Here is a 21,205-nt window from a genome sequence, read left to right as displayed (position 1 = left end):
TCACACCATTGTAACAGTCAACTCTCATTTTCCACAAATTATGATTTAAAAAAAAGAAAGAAACCCAAATGCAGCTTTTATTGAATTCCAAATAAATTACCCAAAAAGGGCATATTAAAAACAAACAAACAAAAAAAAACATAATAAAATAATTATTCTGTCCAGTTACTACTGTTTACGCTGAAACCAGTGCTATACGTGCACTGCATCTTGGTACCCAACCCTATTGGTGTCTGTATCAAAGAAGTTACTATTGTGAATAATTATTAATTTTTTTTTAAAGGTGTTCAGAAAAAAATGGTGTTTTACTTGTCAAAAAATTTTTAAAGTTCCCTGCCTTCAACAGTAGTCGTAGTAAATTAAATGATAATTAAAAAAACATGCATAACTTTGCCAATTCAAAAACTAGAATAAAAGCAGTCTTGTATACACTAAAGGTTTAGGGGTATTAAAACGTGTGCAAACATCACTCCACGCGCTAATAATCCGTACAAACTCTAGGGAATCAGGAGTGTGGGTTGCTGCACGTCACAATGCGCCCTCAATTCATTTAGGGTGTTTCCCTCTCATGAATATGTATAGTAGGCAGATTTCACAAGGCGAGCAAAAAAATGGGAGGACATACAAATAAATTAATGCAGCGGGCGTAATGTAATTCATCAAACCAGGAACTGTTTGCGGTGATTGTTTTATGCACTGAAGATAGTACGACTGACAAGCAGGTGCAAACAGACACGCAGAGATGAGCTGCACTGAATAAACACAGCGGAGATGGAAAAAAATGGTCCAGTTAACCTTTCTAGTATAAGAAAATAATTTCAACTAAAAACTGCAGGCAGTTATGAAAGGGGGCCAAGCCTTCCAGCGCAACTCGGCCCCCAGGTTTTGCGGAGCCCATGGAAGTACGTCACAAAGGATGACCGGCTTGGGGCGAGCGTCAGGACACAGGCCAACGTGTCATTTGCAGTGTTGTAATAGTAATTGGCGTAGTCCAGCCCAAGTGATTCAGTGCTATTTAGGAGTGGGCATGGCCTATTTCAGATGTGGTCAATACAGTCAAGATGCGACTGTATTCATTGAGTATGTAGTTATAAAGTTTATGAAGGTGTGATTTAAAATGTGAAAGTTACAGGCCAAAATGCAGTTGCACCCATTATAGCGCCACCTAGTGGCGCACTTTTTGGCATGGGTGTTCTGTATGCTCTTCTACATATACACCCTGTAAATTTCACAGCCCTCAACATAATACTTCAGCTGAAATAAATATTTGTTGTTTATGTTGTAATAAGCCCCACCCACTTTAACCAATCGCGATTAACTTCAAGATATGGTTTTCCAATTGCAATTTTGCGCTAAACACAATTATAGGCGGAAATGAGCGGGGCCCGGGCGGGGCCTAGCCCAGGTGATTCAGTGCTATTCAGTTAATCTGTGAATATGAGGATATTGAATGTGTGACATACGGTGTGGGTATTATAGGCCAAAACGCGTTGACCTTGGTTACAGTGGCACCTTTTGGCGGACATATGTGAGTTTTTGCGTTCGAGGTAAGCTGAGGGGTCTGGACCAGCCCTCCAAATTGCACCACCCTCCCTTGCATGGTTTAGCCTGAAGCACCGCTTTTCCCAGCGGAAAAATAAAAATAGGAAATACATAGGAAATACTATAATAAAAATCAGAACAATTACAATTGGTTTCCCAACACCACTGGTCCTGGGAACGATCCCCAGGCCCCACGGGCTTGGCCCCCTAATAAAACAATAGTCAATATTAACAGCCACTTGAATAATAAAATACAGAGTAAAGTGTGTGTGAAAGAGAGGGAGAAAAAGCTGGACGTGCACCTGCGGCGGCGCGTCTGGAGTCCAGTGGCTTCGGTGCAGAGAGGATGCTGGATAGATGGAGAGATCCATGGATGTCGCTCCGATGAGCTCCTGTGTCTTTCTCTCCATGTTTTGACCGTAACAACTTGCGTCGTGTTGATGGCAAGAGCGTCAGGCCAGAATCATCTGAGCAGCATGCGTAATTAACAAAGCGATGGCACAATATTCACAAATAAGTGCATGCATGACTACTCAGGTGCCAGATCTTCTGGATGATGGTCAACAGATCATCTTCAAATGGTACTGACTAATTGACAGACTGTGTTGCTGTATTAACTCAGATCAATGGCAGATCAATAGGACGGTTTCTGTCCAAATCTGCCTATTTTTCATGGACTGATCAGAGCAAAGTTACAGAACCTGACGGAGCAGCCACATTAAATTAGGGGGAAAACTATGATTAACAGTTTTATTTGTTTATTTAGTTTTCTACATTATTAAATGTTTGTGCAGCAGACAGAGAAGTCCATCTGCCTCCAATTTAACTTCCTCAAATGTCATCATGTGCTTCTGTGCACTCACCTCTCCACATTGTACGAGCAAAACGCTCATTTAAATTAGGCGGTCTCCACCACTTCTGCTCACGCGCACTAGGTGAGGAAACTGGGTCACCAAAGGATTTAGGGACGCACCTGGTTCACCACCCTTTATTTCAGATCTTAGTGAATCCACCCCTGACTGTAGTGCTGATGCTGAACAAGAATAACTGTTGTGACCTTTTAAACTGTAGGGAGCATTTACTCATAAAACAATACACAAAGTAGGTCAGCTGATGCTATTGACACACTTAGATTTGTAAGAATACATTTCCTTAATAACTAAAGTACTGAACAAATTAAATATTTGACACGATAAGAGCAAAGGAAAAAAACAGATCACCAGCTTTATTCAACTAATCCCAAGGGAAATAAAAATTCATGCTCCAAATATGATCTAGTTAGTTCTAGTGGAGAACTCTACTCACACACAGCACAGATGTCAACCTCCCGATGTCATTTAAGGACAAGGCAAGGGGTTTAAATTAATGGTGACAATGAATAGTTGTATTAGCCATTCAACCACATGTCTGATGTGCAACTTCTATTCAGAGATGGATTTTATGCTTTTAGATTGTCAGATCCAACATTTGAACCCCAATTAACCCCAAGACGTAGGACCATTGAGATTTAATGAAACATTATGCATGGTTGTATCTATCCTTTAGAGCAGCAATGCATGCAAAGCAAATTTATGTGCATTAGGCATAATAGCATTTGCAGTAAAGTGTAAAAACAATTTCTAAAAATAAATGTGTTTTTTTTTTTTTTTTTAACCCTAGTACAGATAAATATTAGCAATAGTAAAAAGAAGTACAAATGTATTTTCTCCAATGTGATATGGATTATCACATATATAACATTCTTTATTTTTCAAAACACTGTTTTGGACCTAATCCTATTCGACCCCCAGAGCGATCATAAAACTGGAGGGGTTTTGACAGACTTTCTACCCTCCTGCATTCAGTGAGCACCAACAGTTTTTGCTTTATCTATACACTTAAGCCCTTTCATCCTCCGTTGCAGATGATCTTTATGTTAAACCCCAGGTTCTTACTCATACACAACTGGCTGTAAACAAGTAGTTGAAATGTCATAACCCCGCAAGCCTCCAAAGGATGTTAGGCATGTACAGTACATATGAATATCTGTGTTAATGCAGACTTAAGAGGATATACACACGTTTATGTTCCTATCTTATAGTGATACTTAATCGGTGTGTGATTATTATCTTTTAATGCCAGATCTCGGAGCAATATGTTCAAATTATGATATTACACGAAATTGTTGTTCTTAATAAGGGCAGATATAATGGAGTGCTCTGTTGTGACTGAAATTTAATGGAGGATTAGTAAAACCATGTTTGTAGTTTCCCCCATTTTGACTTAGAGCACAAATCTTCAGATGTGCAGCCTCTCTCCGGCATAGAGGAATTACTCTGTCTGCAAACTCTGACAGATCTATAACACATGCACGCAGCCGTGGTTCGATAATGTCCATGTGCTCATGTGCATGTATATTTAGTTTTTGTGCACCAATATATCTACCATTGTTCAATACAATGCAAAGAATAGACGAAAGACACAAACTTGGGCCATGGGAGAAAATGTAATTCATAGTAAGGACACTTTGTCCAAGCTGGCATCTCTGAGAGACCATTATAAGTTACAAAGGCTACAGAGGCAAAACTTTTTTATGGATAGAGGATGATACTGTCCTGGCTTAACCTTTTATTCATCTAACACCACAAGCAACTCCAAAAAAAGGTGAGAAAAGAGGAATTTTGATTTATTCTTTTTTAAGTCTGGCTGGTGAAAGTGCCCATGGACGCAGAGCTCTGTCCAGAGTCGAAAAATCAGTCGTAGGCTGTGTCTTGTCAGATATGCTGGAATCATAGCCCTGCTTTAGAAATGTGTGTGCTCACTTTCCATGGGGCAAAATTCAAAACATGTCACCATAAATTTTGTGCTTAATATCTCAGCCTTTTTCTGCTTTTTTCTCCTAGTTCTTTCAGATTCAAAGTATAATAATAAGAATAAAACCAGAATCCATGCAATGCTCTTTCACCTCTCCATTACACATTGCATTTGAGTAGAGCCTGGTTGATGCATTTTAGGTGTCAATCAATGTATTATTTCTGTATCTCGTGTTAGGAAATAAATACATTTATTTGAGATGAACTTTGTAATGTATGATCTGCAGTGTTTGGAATAACAGCGTTTAAAGTAACGGCGTTTGTTTTTGAGTAACCTGACTAATTACTTTTTATGCCGTTACAACGCGGTTAACGTTACTGAACGTTAAATACGTCGCGTTACATGCATTGATTAAATAAACTGTTATCTGAAAGCATCCCTGGCTTCATACCCAAAACAAGGTGGGCGATTATGATTGGCTAAGGCTGCGTCATGTTTCATGGTAGCCAATCAGAGCCAGTGTTTTTACTCATGTGCCAACAAACACACACACACACACACTACAGATTTGATGAATCAGCAGAGATGGTGAGCGTGGAGCAGTCTGATAAAAAGTTGTCATTTTTAAGGTGGCGATACAAACACTACTTTAAATTAATTGTGGTCAAAGGTAAGAACGTGTATGTGAAGTGTTCATTATATCCAGGAGAGAAGACTTTGTCCACATCTGTTGTAAGCAACTCAAATTTAATGAAGCACCTCATAACAACACACGCATCTAAAAAAAAATCTGAATTATTTGACATAGAGCAACTTTTTTTTTGTTTTAACAGTAACGCAAATAGTTACTTTCCTTGGTAATGAGTTACTTTTATTATAGAGTAATTCAGTAACTTTTTGGAACAAGTAGTAACTATAACTAATTACTTTTTTAAGTAATGTTCCCAACACTGATGATCTGTACGAAAAGTTATTAAAAGAAAACCAATTGGAGACTAAATCAAATGTACATCATATCAATATCAGCAGTATCATGGAGGGTTTTGCATTTCATTAAGATTACAGAGGCTTCAATCCTCCTTACATTAGGATTAAGACTTAAGCTGGACATTTTTGCCTATTTTGTCTCTATGTTGGTCTAAACCTCCATGGTCTCCTTGCTGACATTTGGTATTAAAAACACTATCCCAGCAGACATTGGGCGTAAGGCAGAACAAACCCCCTGGTTCAGATGCCAGTCCATCACATGGCTTGACAGAGACACGTTTGGGGAACAACAATGGGTCTTGGACCCACAATCTTTGCACTAAGAGACAGCGATGCACACCAGTGTGCCATAGAGTGACCCCAAATCAAAAAGTATTTATTAAAAACAAATGAGTGAAAACCAAACCAACACAAAAAACCGAAAGAAAACCACAGCATAACCAAGACGGAAAGAATCCGGAAGACAGCACAATGGATCAGCAAATACTCTGAAAGAGTAACTAAACCCCTGCTTTCTGCTGACCTGCCACTAGGAGGGAAATTAAAAAAATGCCTTGATTATGGGCGTTACTGTTGTAGCAGTAAGACACGCCCACACTGCTGTACGCAGAGACAGATGGTAATGCACACAGTGATGTGTCTGTACACGCAAGTTCCTAAGCTGAGCTTTGTCACTACAACTACAGGCACACACTCACAACGTGAAGCTTACACACAGCCTTACAGACCCCACTCAGGGGCAAACTGCGCTGCTCTCCCACCACCTCGCACACAGAGCGTTAAGACGCACACACACGTCCGTGCACAGACAGAGACAGACGGGAATACACTCATAGCATATAGTAGATGAGCCCTCTGATTAGCACAGAATCTGCTCTTTATAGAAGCACAGAGTCAAAAACATCACCGCTGCAGGGGGCTACTTCACACGGAACACAGTGGACTTCCTCATTTAGGCTGTCAATAAATACTCACTAAGGTTTGTGATTGGAGGAAACTATAGGTCTTTATAACCCCGGTTCTCTGAGTCATATGAATGAGATGTCTCACTATGAGATATACGCCTCCTCGTCATATCACAGAAGCCCTTCTCATAAAGCTAACCTGATTGGCTGTTGACATTTATTCATTCGTGACAGCTAGTCCCACCTAGTATAAGTAGAATGGGTGGAGAATACATTGACATTCAATAAGCAAACCTCTTTTCACTCAGGCGCGCAAGAACGGTTGTCTTTGTGAGACATCTCACTCATATTACTCAGAGAACCGGGGGTTATATAAATAACCTATAGTTCTCTTTCATAACATTCATTTTGATGTCTCACAATGGGATGTTGTAACTGCCGTATTGCAGACAAGCTTATTGCACTACACCAGACCGCAGGGCAGCACCGTACCGATCAGGACAGGAGAACCGCACGGAGTGGACCTATATCTGTTCCTCAGGGTGGAGCATCCACCCCCCGCGGAGGCATATATCTCATAGTGAGACATCAAAACAAATGTTATACAATATAACCCTCTTCCCTCCTCTCAGCTTTTATAGGAGGGGCCAACAGTGAAAGTGATGACGTAGGGGAATCTAACGAATTCGTTTCGCCAATAGCTAAATTGATTTGTAATAGCTGGCATTCAACCCTTAGAGGCTAGTAACATTTTAAAACTAAATACTCAAAATTCGAATTCTTTTACTAAAATGTGAAGAGTGGGACTAGTATTAATAAATAGCACTACTTAATACACAAATACATTTGTATTCAGCATAAAAATGTGGGTTTGGGGTTTAGTTACTCTTTCAGTATAGTTCCCAACAGGCACACCTGTGTGGAGATATTAGAATTATTCCTCAATTGTGACCTAAGTTGCTTGGTTATATTTGAGCGTGCACGCAGCCAGGATGAAATCACCTGGATGTGTTTATAACCTGTTGTGAATGTTTAGTTAAGTGTAACCCGCTAACGGAGAGATATCTTGGATGTACTTATCCAGCTTTGTAGTATATAGAGGCTCTAGAAAAGTAAGACTAAATTAGGGCTGGGCGATATATCGAATATACTCGATATATCGCAGCTTGTAGTCTGTGCGGTGTTGAAAATGACCATACCGTTAAACTCGCGGACTTTTTTTTTTTTAAATATCTTAGTGGCATTATGCACAAAAGGTGCACTTAAATTTAGTGTTGTTTTGAAATGTCATCTTAATGACAACATGCACAAAAGGGCACTATTTGTTTTTAAAATATTGTAGTGGCATTATGTACAAAAAGTGCACTTTAATTTTGTGTTTTGAAATGCCATGTGAGTTGCATCCTGCACTAATGTCTTGTTTTGAAATGTCTCTGACAATTTTGCACAGAACGTGCACTTTCTGTTGACAATTTTATGTTTGAGCCACTCACTGTTTAATAAATACAGTTATGTCAACTTTGACTTAGTTGTGATATCCCCTTTTTTGCATGAAAGTTTAAAATTGGCATATATTAATGCATTATGATCAAGAATGTTTTAATGTAGACATATAGAATCATCATACTGGTGTGATTTTGTGCATCAAAGTGTTAATTCAAGGGTAATGCAAAATATCGAGATATATATCGTGTATCGTGACATGGCCTAAAAATATTGCGGTATTTATAAAAGGCCATATCGCCCAGCCCTACACAAAATGTACCCAACCCCACATCATAACATCAAACTTTCATCCCACAAAAGTTGTGGGTAGAAAGTGGTTCTCCTACTGAGGCCCACCTTGGTAGGAGAACCACGAGCCTTGAGTAATTATCATGCACAACAAGCACAAACCATTATTTGATCTCTGCGTTCATCTGTGTTTAATCAAATAAAAGGTGAAATGTCATACCATAACAATATGTCTGTATTAATCACACTTTTTACTAATGAGTTCTGAAAGCACTGAGCCATAGAGTTCACTGCTCGTTAATCACAATATGACAATTATTGTCATCTGTTTGGGAACTCAGTTATAGGAAAGAGTTCAATGACTCACACAAATTTGTTTTGTTGCTTCCCTTTCAGCAACAACCCTGAATTATCATGGAAAGTTATAAAGTTTTACATATTTGTTTCAAATTATTTTCTGTACTTTCTATGTTTTGATTGGATACCATAGCCCACTTTAAACAACCCCTACTTTATATGTCCCATCCAGGCTTGAGAGCAGTCTGCTAGAGGTGCTTCAGATGGACTATGAAGTGGAGGAGCTCAGCAGTCCACTCGACAGCCAGGTGATCATATGGAAACTAGAGCTGCCTGCTGCCTCCACAAACACAGCCAAAACTGAAGGGGCCATGAGGATCTATACCACTCAGAGAGACTTTGTTGGCCTGGCACCCCTTGTAATGGTGAGTTGACTGTCAGTTTTAATGCCATTCCTAATCTATATGAAAATCAATGTCTCCAACCCTGCCAACTCTTAGACTTCACCCTGTGAGCATTGGTGCATGAAAATGTCACAAAACTGGCTTTTGGTCTGATCCATTCCTGAAGTGTTTGCATACACAGAAGGCTGGATATGCATTGGATTGTTCAGTAAATGGCTTCTATTTTCAGCTCAGTGACCTTGTGCTGTTGACTGTCATAAAGCTGATGTCTCTCTTTGTTATGCTCAGCTCTGTTGTGGCGTACAATGCAATACGTGGTCATTTTTTTCACGTTACAGCTGCTTCCTGGGCATCTATTTCTGTGCTGTAGAACTATTTATCATTTTGTCTTCATAACTGATCATTGATATAATCCCCTCTACTAAATATGGAACATTACAGCACTTTGATTTATATTATGCATTGGCCATTGCTATTTGTCACCTGGTGTCCCACTTAAGTTAAAGTAATCATTCTAACTTTGCACCAACACACAAAACTGATGAAATATATCATATATTCATTGCAACGGTTCAAAAGTAACATGCTTACATTTTATTTTTTCATCTTTCTAAAGGTTTACTTTGTATATGACAAGTTTTTGTTGCCATTGTGCAGGAGTGCCTGAAGTTATGAGGACGTGATCTGTGTTCTGTTTCGTGATTTTGATATCCTTCATCTATCTTGTGGATTAGAGGCTGACCTCAGGCCAAGGGCCAAACGTGAAGCGATTTGATGGTCAGCTCGAGAGGATATTAGAGTTGACCGATCACTCTTATCCTTGTTCTATGAAGTCCATGTGCAGCAGCCAACTATACTTCTGGAGAATGTCAAACGCCCTCAATAACACAATCCTCTGATCAATGTGGTTATCCATCAAAAAGTAATCTAGTCTTTTCAACTTCCTTTTCAACCAGTTTTTCCCATCAATGCACATCTCACTCCACTTCACTTTTATTGTCTGAATAGCCAAGTGTCTTTGTAAATCTATTTATCTGATCATTAATGGCACTTAGCCATGCTATTCTGCTATTTCTTTTCATTTAAAACCGTGTTATGTAGAGATCCATCTGCTTCATTTTCCAAGCTTTGATCATCCAGCCATGCACATACATTAGGGTATGCATATGTAGACTATCACAATATGACCACATTAGAGAGCTATTTATAACTGTCCTTTCTCTCCTCAAATTAAGCTTCATACACAAGCTGATGGGAGCTAACCATCTATAGCAAGAGACAATGTGGTTGCTATATTGATTCTGAGTGTAGGTCAGTAGTATAGGCATAATATACACTGCTTTTAGTTGTTATGCTGCAAAGAAGAACAAACTACCAGCAGAGCTGAAGTCAGCATTCAATCCAAATATTTTTAAGTTATATTATATTTAACATAAATGTACTCTTTTTTCACTACTGCTTATGACTGAGAGGGATATTTATAATCATATTATTGTTGATTTAATGTTTTTACTGCAGATTTTAAATGTTTTACTGCTGATTTGAATGTTCTTTTAAACTTAAATGTTTTCTGTTGCACTTTTTATTTATGTAATGCACACTAAATTGCCTTGTGTATGAAATGCGCTACACAAATAAATTTGCCTTGCCTTAGCTGGAACACTTTATGATCCACTTCCTCTGCTGTAATTCTCTACCTGAATTCCATATTTTTCTTATTTCAACATTTAGCTATCTGCAGATGCAGCACAAAATTATAGAATTAAATTATTTTGCTTTTGGACTGTATGTTGGATTGGGTTTGTATTTTTAGTTTTTTATTAAGAAGCATTCCTCATTTTTGGTTTATCCGCTCTGCAGGACACAGAGATCCTAAACACAGCTGTGCTAACTGGAAAGAAGGTGGTCATGCCTGTGAGGGCAGTCGCTGTAGAGGAAGATGGAGTTGTCACTGATGTATCTGACTACACAGACTGTAGCTCCACTGATGAAGATGTTCTGAAGGTAGAGGTTTTGATTCCTACTCACTACATTTTGCAACAAAAAAGAACTACCTTTTTCTGATTTATTATTTCTTACTTTCTGTGTTCCTCTCCCTCCAAGTACAACTTAAAAACAAGTGAAACTGATTGCTTTTTGCTGAAGCAATATTGTATAGGAAGGTTCAGTGGAGCCTGGAATAACCTGAACTGTTTATATCTTGTAGGTCTTGTTTGATTCTGAGGGACAGAGAGAATTTGGACAACCAATCAAAACTCCATCGAGTTAAAGCTAGCTGCATGTGTGGTGGGAAGGATAGCTCTAGTCAAAACAGTTGCCCCAAAGTCATGATGCTCTTTCACTTATTCAAATGGTAAAACCAGATATTGTTTTCCGTCAATTACCGTGACATTGAACAAGTACTGTGTTAAATGACTTACCAGGAATGACCTCAAACCCTAACCCTGTGCTTCCTTCCTCTGACTTGTCCTTTATATCCTGTGCGCCCGTGCACGGCTGACTGCCAAAAGCCGGCTTTGTTTGCTGATGAAATTGAAAGTCAGCTCCCCGGACAGTGCGGTCAGAGGCTGTAAATATTCTCGACCAAGGATAAGCAAAGAATGAAGATGTGTAGTGGCTTCAATAAACAAACTAGTTCATTTGGTGGAAAAATACAGAAGCAGATCAAACTATTGTGACTCCTCAAACATATATTAGGTGGGAATTAGGTTAAGGATGTCAAAAGCAGGTGTGGCATACCAATATATAAATGAGAAAACTTTAGCCTTTTTAGAATATAATCTCTGAAAGGCAATCATGTACAAAGCATGATGGGATGATTTCTAACTTTAAAAAGATTTACAGCATTCATCTGTCCCCCAGTTGTTTGATTAATGTCTGAGACATGTGTGTTTGCCAAAGTAAACTTCATATACAGGCACATGTTTACATATCTGGCAGAATATTTAGAAATTATTTTTTATTTGTAAACAAGTGAACATCAACAACAATAACAAAATATTACCCTTTTAACAGCATTCAGACTAAGCCCTGACATATCAATAAAGTTATTGAGGAGTAATAATTGATGGAAATAGCAAAAAGTTCCAGGTAAATATTTCTGTCAGGTTAAACTATTGAGCACTACGATCCACTCACCAGTTTTTCCCTGTTCTGTTTACATCCACCTGATCTTTTTTTTAAGTTTTTTATAGTATCTCAAATTTTGCAGTTGGTGTCTTTATTCAGGTAAATTGTTGCCACCTTTTACACTGGTGATGGGAACCTTTTAACGAGGGATGTTGCTCAGTGACCATTTTCCTTGTCGACTACACAAATGTTTCCTTATCGACTATTCTATTACACAAGGTTATTCAATACTATTTAAACACAAAATAAAGGTATCCCCTCAGTGATGAGGGGTGCAAATAACACTAAATATAATCCATTGACCACTGGTAACAATGTAGGGCATTTCCAAGTGTGGCGGGGTTCGATTTTCGTTCAAAAAGAAGAACCACGACCATCCATATGGCAAGTCGACTTTCATTTATTTTTCCAAAAATGGTGCCGGTGCTCAATATTTACAGTGGAACACAAATATTTACATCAAGAGAGAAAAAAAAAACCACAACCTGGTCCCAGCTCTACATCCAGCTGAGAGGCTTTCAGAAATGTCCAGGTACATTGCTCCCACATCCACCTCCAGAGAAAGACTGCCCTCTATGCAGCTTCCTACACTGCTTTTAACAGGTTAGCCCCTCCCATGGGTGTGGTTTAAATTAAACCAAAAACAATTATTAAGGAATACAAACAAAAACAATATTCACATCCCTTTCAAATGATAACTGATTTTCTAATAAACAAATGCATTTTTCAAATCACATCCTAAATTAATCCCCATATAAATGCAAAAACAATTAAGACAAAATAACCCCTGATCACATGATCTCCCACCCTGCGCTACTGCCTTACATAATCCCTTAGTTAACTCCGCCCCGTTTTGTCCGTCAGCTGCTCAGAGACGTCATGTCACCGGTAAGAGTTTCCGTGTGTGTGTGTGTGAGAATGTGTGAATGTTTGTGCAGCAGGTGAAGCCTAGAACAGTCAAGTGTTCACCCCTGGCTGACTCTAGCAACAGTTGGGGAAGAAGGAGATTAGTTAAATGCATGATGTGAGGAGAAATACGGAGGGGAGCAAGAGAATGTGTGTGACGTGTTTGTGTGTGTGTGTGTGCGTGCGCTGCTGCTCGGTTAGTGACGGCGCTGCTCCGTCACACCAAGCATTTATTTAGTTAAAGGTCCCATATCATGGTATTTTTCACCCATCTCCATTTGTTCTAAGAACTCTAAAAACATAGTATTTGAGGTTTATTTTCCCAAACTCTTCTGTGTTTCAGAGTTTCAGCCTCTGAAAAGTCACTTTCTGACCAACTCTACACAAACAGCCTATTTGCGGCCTACTTATGCATATTATAGAGTGGGCGTGTCTATAGACGGGGCGCTGACTTCCTCCTCCCTGCACGGTGACGTAGGGCCAGAAGACGGCCCGCCCTCCTCACACCCACTCCATAGCCTCTTTGTGGCTCCATTGTGGTTTCAGTAAACTTGTTGACTTATTGAGCTTTGAGACGTGTTAACAGGATAGCAATGGCAGCATTGTCAAGTGAAACAGCAATATAGATCATTCGGTGCCAATGATGAACTTTATGAACTGAATAGGTTAGATGCAGAATAAAACAATGAGGTGTAGGAGTAGGAGGTGTAGGTGTAGGAGTAGGTCCCAAGAGCGAGATGGAGGAGTGAGTATTGACAGTGGCTTGATTTATTGTGATGGTGAAGGGAAGCTGGGAGTGGGGCAGAGAGCAGAGGCAGGATGGAGGCGCCAGTGTTTGGAAAAACGGCGTTTAAAATAACGGCGTTAGGTAACGGCGTTTGTTTTTCAGTAACGGGGTAATCTAACTAATTACTTTTTACGCCGTTACAATGCCGTTATTGTTACTGAATGTTAAATGCGGTGCGTTACATGCATTGATTAAATAAACTGCTATCCGAAAACATCCCTGGCTTCTGACTCAATGTAATGATGAGGTGGGTTAAAAACAAGGTGAGCGATTATGATTGGCTAAGGCGACGTGCCAGCGCACAGCGACACACACACACACACACACACACACACACACACACACACACACACACACACACACACACACAACAGATTTGATGAATCAGCAGAGATGGTGAGCGTGGAGCAGTCTGATGAAAAGTTGACATTTTTAAGGTGACGATACAAACACTACTTTATATTAATTGTGGTCAAAGGCAAGAACGTACATGTGAAGTGTTCATTATGTCCAGGAGTGAAGACTTTGTCCACATCTGTTGTAAGCAACTCAAATTTAATGAAGCACCTCACAACGACACGCATCTAAAAAATCTGAATTATTTGACATAGAGCAACTTTTTTTTTTTTTTAATAGTAACGCAAATAGTTACTTTCCTTGGTAATGAGTTACTTTTATTATAGAGTAATTTAGTTACTAACGCAGTTACTTTTTTGAACAAGTAGTGAGTAATTATAACTAATTACTTTTTTAAAGTAACGTTCCCAACACTGGGAGGCGCAGGAGTTGGCATGGAGAACACACACAGGTAGACGAACTAACTGGTTGCGCTGATTCCAGGCAGGTGTGTTGCTCTCCAGCAGACTCTTTGCAGCAGCCCCGCCTCCAGATCCTCACAAATTATTGATAAAACCAGCAGGTCTCAGATCTTTGGACATAGATCACATAGCAAAACCAAGAGTTCAAACCAAACACAGGGAAGCTGTTTTTAATTATTTCAAAGAACATAATGTCGCCCCAACCGTAAGCATTTTAAAATTTAGGTTTTAAAATGCATCTATGCAAATATTATACCTTATTTGTAGTAATGCTTTAATCATTTAAAGCATTTTATGTTGCCTTGATTATTAAATGCACAATATAAATATATTTACCTTGCTTTGCCCTAAGCCAGTGTTTCTCAAATGGGGTTATGTGATGGCACTACAGGGGATACTTGTGAGAGAGAGTGGAAAATTAACAAATTCAATCATTCAAAATAGGTTTTATAATGTTTGTTTTTTGTTAAAAATGAAATTCATAATAATGATGGAAAATGATCTTGATTAGAACAAGAACTGAAAATACAATGGTCAGTCTTGGTCCCATACCAGGTGGGAGATAACTTTAGAAGTAAATCTATTCAGGCACTAAATAGTGTTTAATTCCACTTATTTACAAAATGAGCTTCTTTATGTGTGTTATCAGTATCACTCATCCATTCTATCATTATGCTCGATAGTTGTTTTTTCATATTAGTCTGAGCAGAATATTGTATTCGGACAAAGGAATAACAACATCATTTATTGGATTCAGAAATAAGAGGAAGCAAGGAAAAAGGTTTGAGAACCACTGCTCTAAGCAATCTGGCAGTAAATGCAGGATGGCATCATGTGCCCAGACATTTGGACTTTATTTTTTGATCAGATCTGGTAATAGTTGAACCTCTGGGGTAATAATCTCATCCTTGCATGCATTGTTACTAAAATTCCTAACATTTGCCTGTGACAGCACTGTGACTGAAAAAGACCAAAAAAAGGAAAACGAAAAAGAAAATGAGCGACTGCATTGTGTACTTTAATGTATTGGATAAACAGTTAAATCCATTCCCTATCAAAGTTTTAGTGACTGAGAAGTTCTTTTCACTAGTGTCTACTTTAGATTATTGCAATGCACAAGGCTTGGGGAGATTCTCTGTGTAGGAAATACAGTGAGTATTAAGTATTCATGCACAACAAACAGATGGATGTTGGTTTTAAGAAAAGCAGGATTAACAGAAGATGTCAAAAGGGTGGATGCAGACTAAATAACTCTTTTCCACTCATTGATGCGTCTTTACTGTTGTTTGAAGATTACTGTAGCTATTTGATGACCAAATACAAGCTTGAGTCACAAATATTCCTTTAATCTTCTTAGCTGTAAAGCTCAATTCTGATATCTTCTATCATCTAGTGTGCGTGAAGAGTACCACATCTGCACAAGTGATCGACAGCAAAGGATTTATCTTGAATAGACAGCTCATGTGACAAAATAACCTCTAATCAACAGTGTGGGAAGGTTTTTGAATGTGTAGAAATGAATAGAGATTTGAAGAGAACCTCTTAGTCCTCTCAGGATTAAAAAAAATGACACTTGACCATTTAAAAAGAGTGTCATCCACTGACTAATGATTCATCAAGTCGTTGCCTGTAGTTGTGTATGTTACCTATTACTTTAACTTTATATCCCCCACTGCAACAGACACACTTGCTCACCATGCTCATTAAAAGTCTGATTCAACTTTTCATTTGGGAACTGCAGTCAGACTATCTCAGTCAAGTGGGGATTTCAGCATTATTCATTTTGGTACTGGGCCTTCTGATAAAAGTCAAATCCATTTTAGTGTTTTCTTAAAATGACACCTTAAAACGCTCAGGGGCCATCCTTGGACAAAGACTGTTCTTATTATAATTATTTTTGGCTGATGCGTGGGAGTATTTCTTTTTTATTTAACTTTTATTGCATTGGAATATGGAAAAGAAGTTCATTGGAGATTTTGAATAATTGCATTCTAAATAACTAAATAAAAAAACGAGAAATCTTACTTGATTTTAAAATAGGTAATAGACTGCCTCAAGAACCATAAAAGAGCCATTAGAAGTCTGTCTTTAAAAACACAGAGGATTTAGTGCCACATTTTGCAAATTTGATATTTAAATGAAAGTAAAGCTTGGGGCCATTTGTAGTGAGGGGGTCATGTAACTTATTTAGCATGAACAATGACACATGGTGAAGTGGCCATTTTAGAGCCTCAGCTCTAGTCATGGATGACTAAACAGCAACTGCTAAAATGACACCGCACATATTCAAAAATAGCATGCTCCTGTGACAGCACATCTTCTAGCTAACCATTGGATTTACGCAAATGAGAGCAGCAGCCTCGATTTGCCATTTGTATTCCTCCTCAGGCGATCTGTCAAAGTCACCATTTTTTTTCTCTCATCTGCTTTCTAGTTCCACCAGCCAATGAATGAATTTCAATGTTATGGTAAATATTCAATTTGTTTAAATCAGCAGACTGGCTTTAGAGACAACTGAGGAAAACCCTAATGACACATGTCTCAAAATGTTTGCTATATCTTAGAGCAGTGTCCAAACTACTAAAGGTCACTTTTACAATAACACTGTAATGAGTGCACTTGGCTGTGAAGGACGGATGTTCAGCTTAGCACTGCATGATATTTTGATGTACATAAAATTGCAATGGAACTACCTCCTCATGCTGTGGAGCAGTGAACATCACAGTAGTTTATTACAGATAGATGATATTACTATTGCAACACATGGAGGGCAAAACTTCTGCAAGGTCATTTGTTGTAAAAGGATTTGTTGAAATCGTGACATCTGTGATATTATTTGAATGTATTTTGCCATTGGTTATGGGGCTAAGATGACCTATTTCACAACATCATTTTAAGCCTGATACTACTGAGTCGGGACCTATGTCATAGTAACAGCGTCGATGTGATGCAGAGGTTGGCCAACAGCACTTCTACGTCAAGGGTATGCATCGCTATGCAATTAGTCGCAAGTCCACTAGGGGGTTGTGGCTGTGTGTGTGGTTTCAGAGGAGCATTAAAAAGCCCACGTTTATCTTCCGGTCACAGTAAACAATGTTTTTTAAGCATCGTAAAATGCTATTCATTTTGAGATTACGACTTGCCTTCCTAACAATGTGTGTATTATTGGACTCAAACATTATTGTCAATATAAACGCAACATGCAAACAAAGTATTAAAGTATATTGAGCTGACATTAAACATAACGTCATTTCTGGTCCACTGGCAGCCTCTGCAGCATGTCGGTCATTGTTTGCTGTTATGAAACACACAAACACAGATGAAACAGAGTAGCGATAAAAACAGAAAAGTCACACATTTTGTCTGTGATTGGACTCCGTTTGGCGGTGCTTCACATGTGGTGCAGCCATAAAAAGTAATAATAAAACGTTTTGTCCGTTTCAGTTCTCTTTTTGACTATCAATCCTCAAAAAGTTGAAACATCGCGGTACTGGAAAAGGCAATGACTGGGGGTGAGGTTTGGGGTGGACCAATCCCTTACGGTCCACGTTACCTCGACGTGCAGTCAGGATTTTTGGGAGGTGCACGTAGGGTTATGGAGTAGGGTTCTACGTCGACATAGAGAGCTATGTGTATAGTTTATGGAGTTGACCTAACGCAGTAGCATATATCAGGCTGGATAATCTGGATGGGGAAAGGTCGACGGGAACGATACACTACTGATAGATCAGGTACATTGTTTAAGGGATGTAGTCACACACAGTGTGCAGAGTGGATGCAACACATTGATCGAGGAAAAGGAAAGAGGGCTGAGGAACTGGCGTTGTGGACAGACTCAGACTGAAACATTATTCTAAAGGCACCTAAAAAAGCTGACTGCAAAAATTTTTGCGACATGCTTCAGCCTTATGTTGATATACTGTCAATGTTTTACAAGAGAAGCTGTGGATGTAGACCAGAACTAACCAAACTGGTTAAAACACCATTGGTCATCAATTCACTGATGTTAACATATACTGTAAAGATTCAATAGACTTTGATGCATTTATTTGTTCCAATTGGTTTGACAGATCATGTGCTCTGTAATCCCTCACTGCCCTTTAGGCGTGTGATTTCTGTCTGAAACCAGTTATGTGCTTTGTTATCTGTTCTAAATCTGCATTATAAAAAATATGGGACACTCATGTTAATTCTTTTTAAACTTCATATTCTTTCCTTCAGGTGTCCGACAGGTGCGACTATGTTTTTGTCAATGGCAAGGAGACAAAAGGGAAGGTGAAGATAGTTGTTAACTTTACCTACAGCTACCTAAGTGCTCAGCTTGAACTCAACGTGTGGATTCCTCAAATCCCACTCCAGATTGAGTTGTCAGACACACAGCTGAGCCAGATCAAAAGCTGGAGGGTACCGATCTTAACATCAAAAAGGTGGGTGAAATAATATCAAAACATTAATAAATATACATTTAAATCATATCTTTTCATGGATTATAGTGTTTGATTCCATTACATAATGCACAGCAATATCTCAATGTGATCCAATCAAGCAAAGAGATGCTAAGAGATTACAGTGTAGCCGGTGAAAGCTTCTACTTGGCGACAGGTGTGAGCGGCACATGTTTCATTGTATATATTGCAGATCTGGATGGAACAGTGATGAAGATGATCGCAAGGCAAAGGGCTGCATGCTCCAGTTTCAGCATGCGCTGGTTAGAGTGCTTGCCAACTTTGTAGCTGAACAGACAGACCCTCGGGATCCGCAAGCCTTTTTTCTGGGTTCTGATTGGCAAGTAGATGTAACAAGAATGGTTCGGTATTTAATGAAGGTGGAAGACCCACGTGTGGCAAGGCTTCAAGGAGGAAGGGTGCTTTCAGGAAGAGACCTTGGGACCACTTCTATCCAGGTAATCAACCCTTGGGATAGACTGTAACCAGAGTCTTACTTAACCTTAGTGGAAAGGTTTTTTACAAAAAGACTTGTAGTCAGACTTAAATATTTACTTTAAACCTATTGACCTTGTTTTGAAGTAGGAGATTAAACAAGTCAAGTTATTTACTTTTTCCAATAATGTTTTACAACAGGTGTTTTCCCCTCTGTCGGATGCCATATTGGCTAGAACAACCGTCAAAGTCATTGATGACAAAGTGACCATCACAGAACTGGGAGTCCAGCTGGTTACAGGGCTTTCAATGACCCTACAGCTCAGCCCAGGCAGCAACAGGGCAATCCTGGCAACCACAACCACACAGGAAGTTTTACAAAACCCCAAACAGGTTTTTCATGTTTATTTTTCCCATTGATTAGAAAAATGCAACAAAAGAAACATTCTCATCAATAATGGTGATTTATTTATTTTTCTCTTGCTAGGAAGCGTTGGTCAGTGCTTGGATACAGTTCAGTGATGAAAGCCAAACTCCACTTGACATTTACGATCCAGCTTTTCTTCGTGTGACGGTGGCATCTCTTGACCAGGGTGTAGTCTCGGTGAAGGGCTCACCTCCGGTAGTGGTTGCTGAGGGAGAAGGTGAGGGAGTCCTGGTCAGAGTAGAACTTTCCATTTGTGAGGCCTGTCAAAAGTCCAAACGGAAAAGCACTGTGGCGGTGGGCAATGGAAGTCTGCGGGTTAAGTTTCAGGTGAATGGCCGACGACCTGACAGCAATACCAGCTCTTCAGACGGAAGCACAATTAGCACCAAAAGTAATGGAGATGACTATGGAAATGACGGGGAGGTGTTTGTTGGTAGCAACAACAAGCAACAGCAGCCCTCTCAGCGTCCTTTAGGATCAAACGCAGACCAAGATGGAAGTGCCATGCAAAAGATCTCAAACCCTGTCAAATCAACAGCTAAAACCTTTTTATCCAGCGGCAGCCTCGGAGGGGTTGGTAAAACGAGTAATTCCAGAAACCCTAGTCCAAACAATCTGATGAATGGGAGCCTGATGAGCAGCCCTGGTGACAGCAGCAGAGGATATAGCTCAGACGTGATAGTGGAGGACATGAGCAGTGTTAGTTTTACTAGCACTGTGAAAGTCCCTCGAAATTTGGTAAACTACAACTTCCCCACCAAAGTGGGGGCACCTGGGCAAGAGCCTGCAGAGGTGGATATTGGTGGGGAAGATGTGTTGGCCAACAGACCCCTTACAGACTTGGAAATTGGCATGTACGCTCTTTTAGGCGTCTTTTGCCTGGCTATTGCTGTGTTTCTGGTAAACTGTATCACCTATGTTGTTAAATTCAGACACAAGAAGCCCCCTTCTCATGGTCAGGAGCCTACGGGGCACAGGCATGACTGGGTATGGCTTGGCACAGATGCTGAGCTGGTCATGAGCGTGCCGGGGAGCCCGATCCAGCAAGACTCCCAGACAACAACCACTGTTATAGACATTGGGCTTAATAAAACTGCCTCTCTTTCCAGGAGGCCCAGTTGCCTGGCCTCTGTTACAGACTCCCTGAGGAGCAAACCTATGCAGACTGAGTCCCTTCACTCTCCCACCAGCAAAAGAAAGAGAGTGCAGTTCACTACCTTTTCCTCATTAGAGCGCCAAAATTCCCCACACATTCCTCCCAGGGAGAATGGACATGGCATCCACTGGGTTGGGAAGGAGGACAACTATGGAGAGGACCTCAAGTGCCCATCACAAAGCCTGGGGAATTGTTATAACACAGAATCCGATCAGACATCACATCTACAGTAGATATGACTCTGATTCCCTCAATGCCTTTGAAAACTCTTACAATTATGTAATATTGGAACTGCCCACTTCTGCATTTTATTACCTATCAAGGCCTTTTGGGTGTACATGTACTGTATATTATTGCTAACAGTTGAGAGTGGATGTGTATGACATTATTACTGATTTAACTGAAAATTTAATTTATACAATTTTACGTCACCAAATAAT

The 21,205-nt window shown here is 39.6% G+C and overlaps 1 protein-coding gene across 1 annotated transcript in view; it reads left to right on the top strand.

Annotated features, from left to right (window-relative positions):
• LOC114469500 (transmembrane protein 132D) overlaps positions 1 to 21,012 on the top strand; it is a 41,300-nt gene extending 20,288 nt beyond the window's left edge. Inside the window, 7 exon segments of the mRNA XM_028457046.1 lie at positions 8,491 to 8,683; positions 10,523 to 10,666; positions 18,524 to 18,729; positions 18,941 to 19,205; positions 19,384 to 19,575; positions 19,670 to 20,921; positions 20,924 to 21,012. Of these exon segments, the coding sequence (XP_028312847.1) occupies positions 8,491 to 8,683; positions 10,523 to 10,666; positions 18,524 to 18,729; positions 18,941 to 19,205; positions 19,384 to 19,575; positions 19,670 to 20,921; positions 20,924 to 20,964 (2,293 nt within the window). The 3' untranslated portion in view covers positions 20,965 to 21,012.
• Positions 21,013 to 21,205: the final 193 nt, after the last annotated feature.

This window comes from Gouania willdenowi, chromosome 9, assembly GCF_900634775.1.
Source record: "Gouania willdenowi chromosome 9, fGouWil2.1, whole genome shotgun sequence".
Taxonomy (NCBI): domain Eukaryota; kingdom Metazoa; phylum Chordata; class Actinopteri; order Blenniiformes; family Gobiesocidae; genus Gouania; species Gouania willdenowi.
This window is presented reverse-complemented; position numbering and strand designations above follow the sequence as displayed.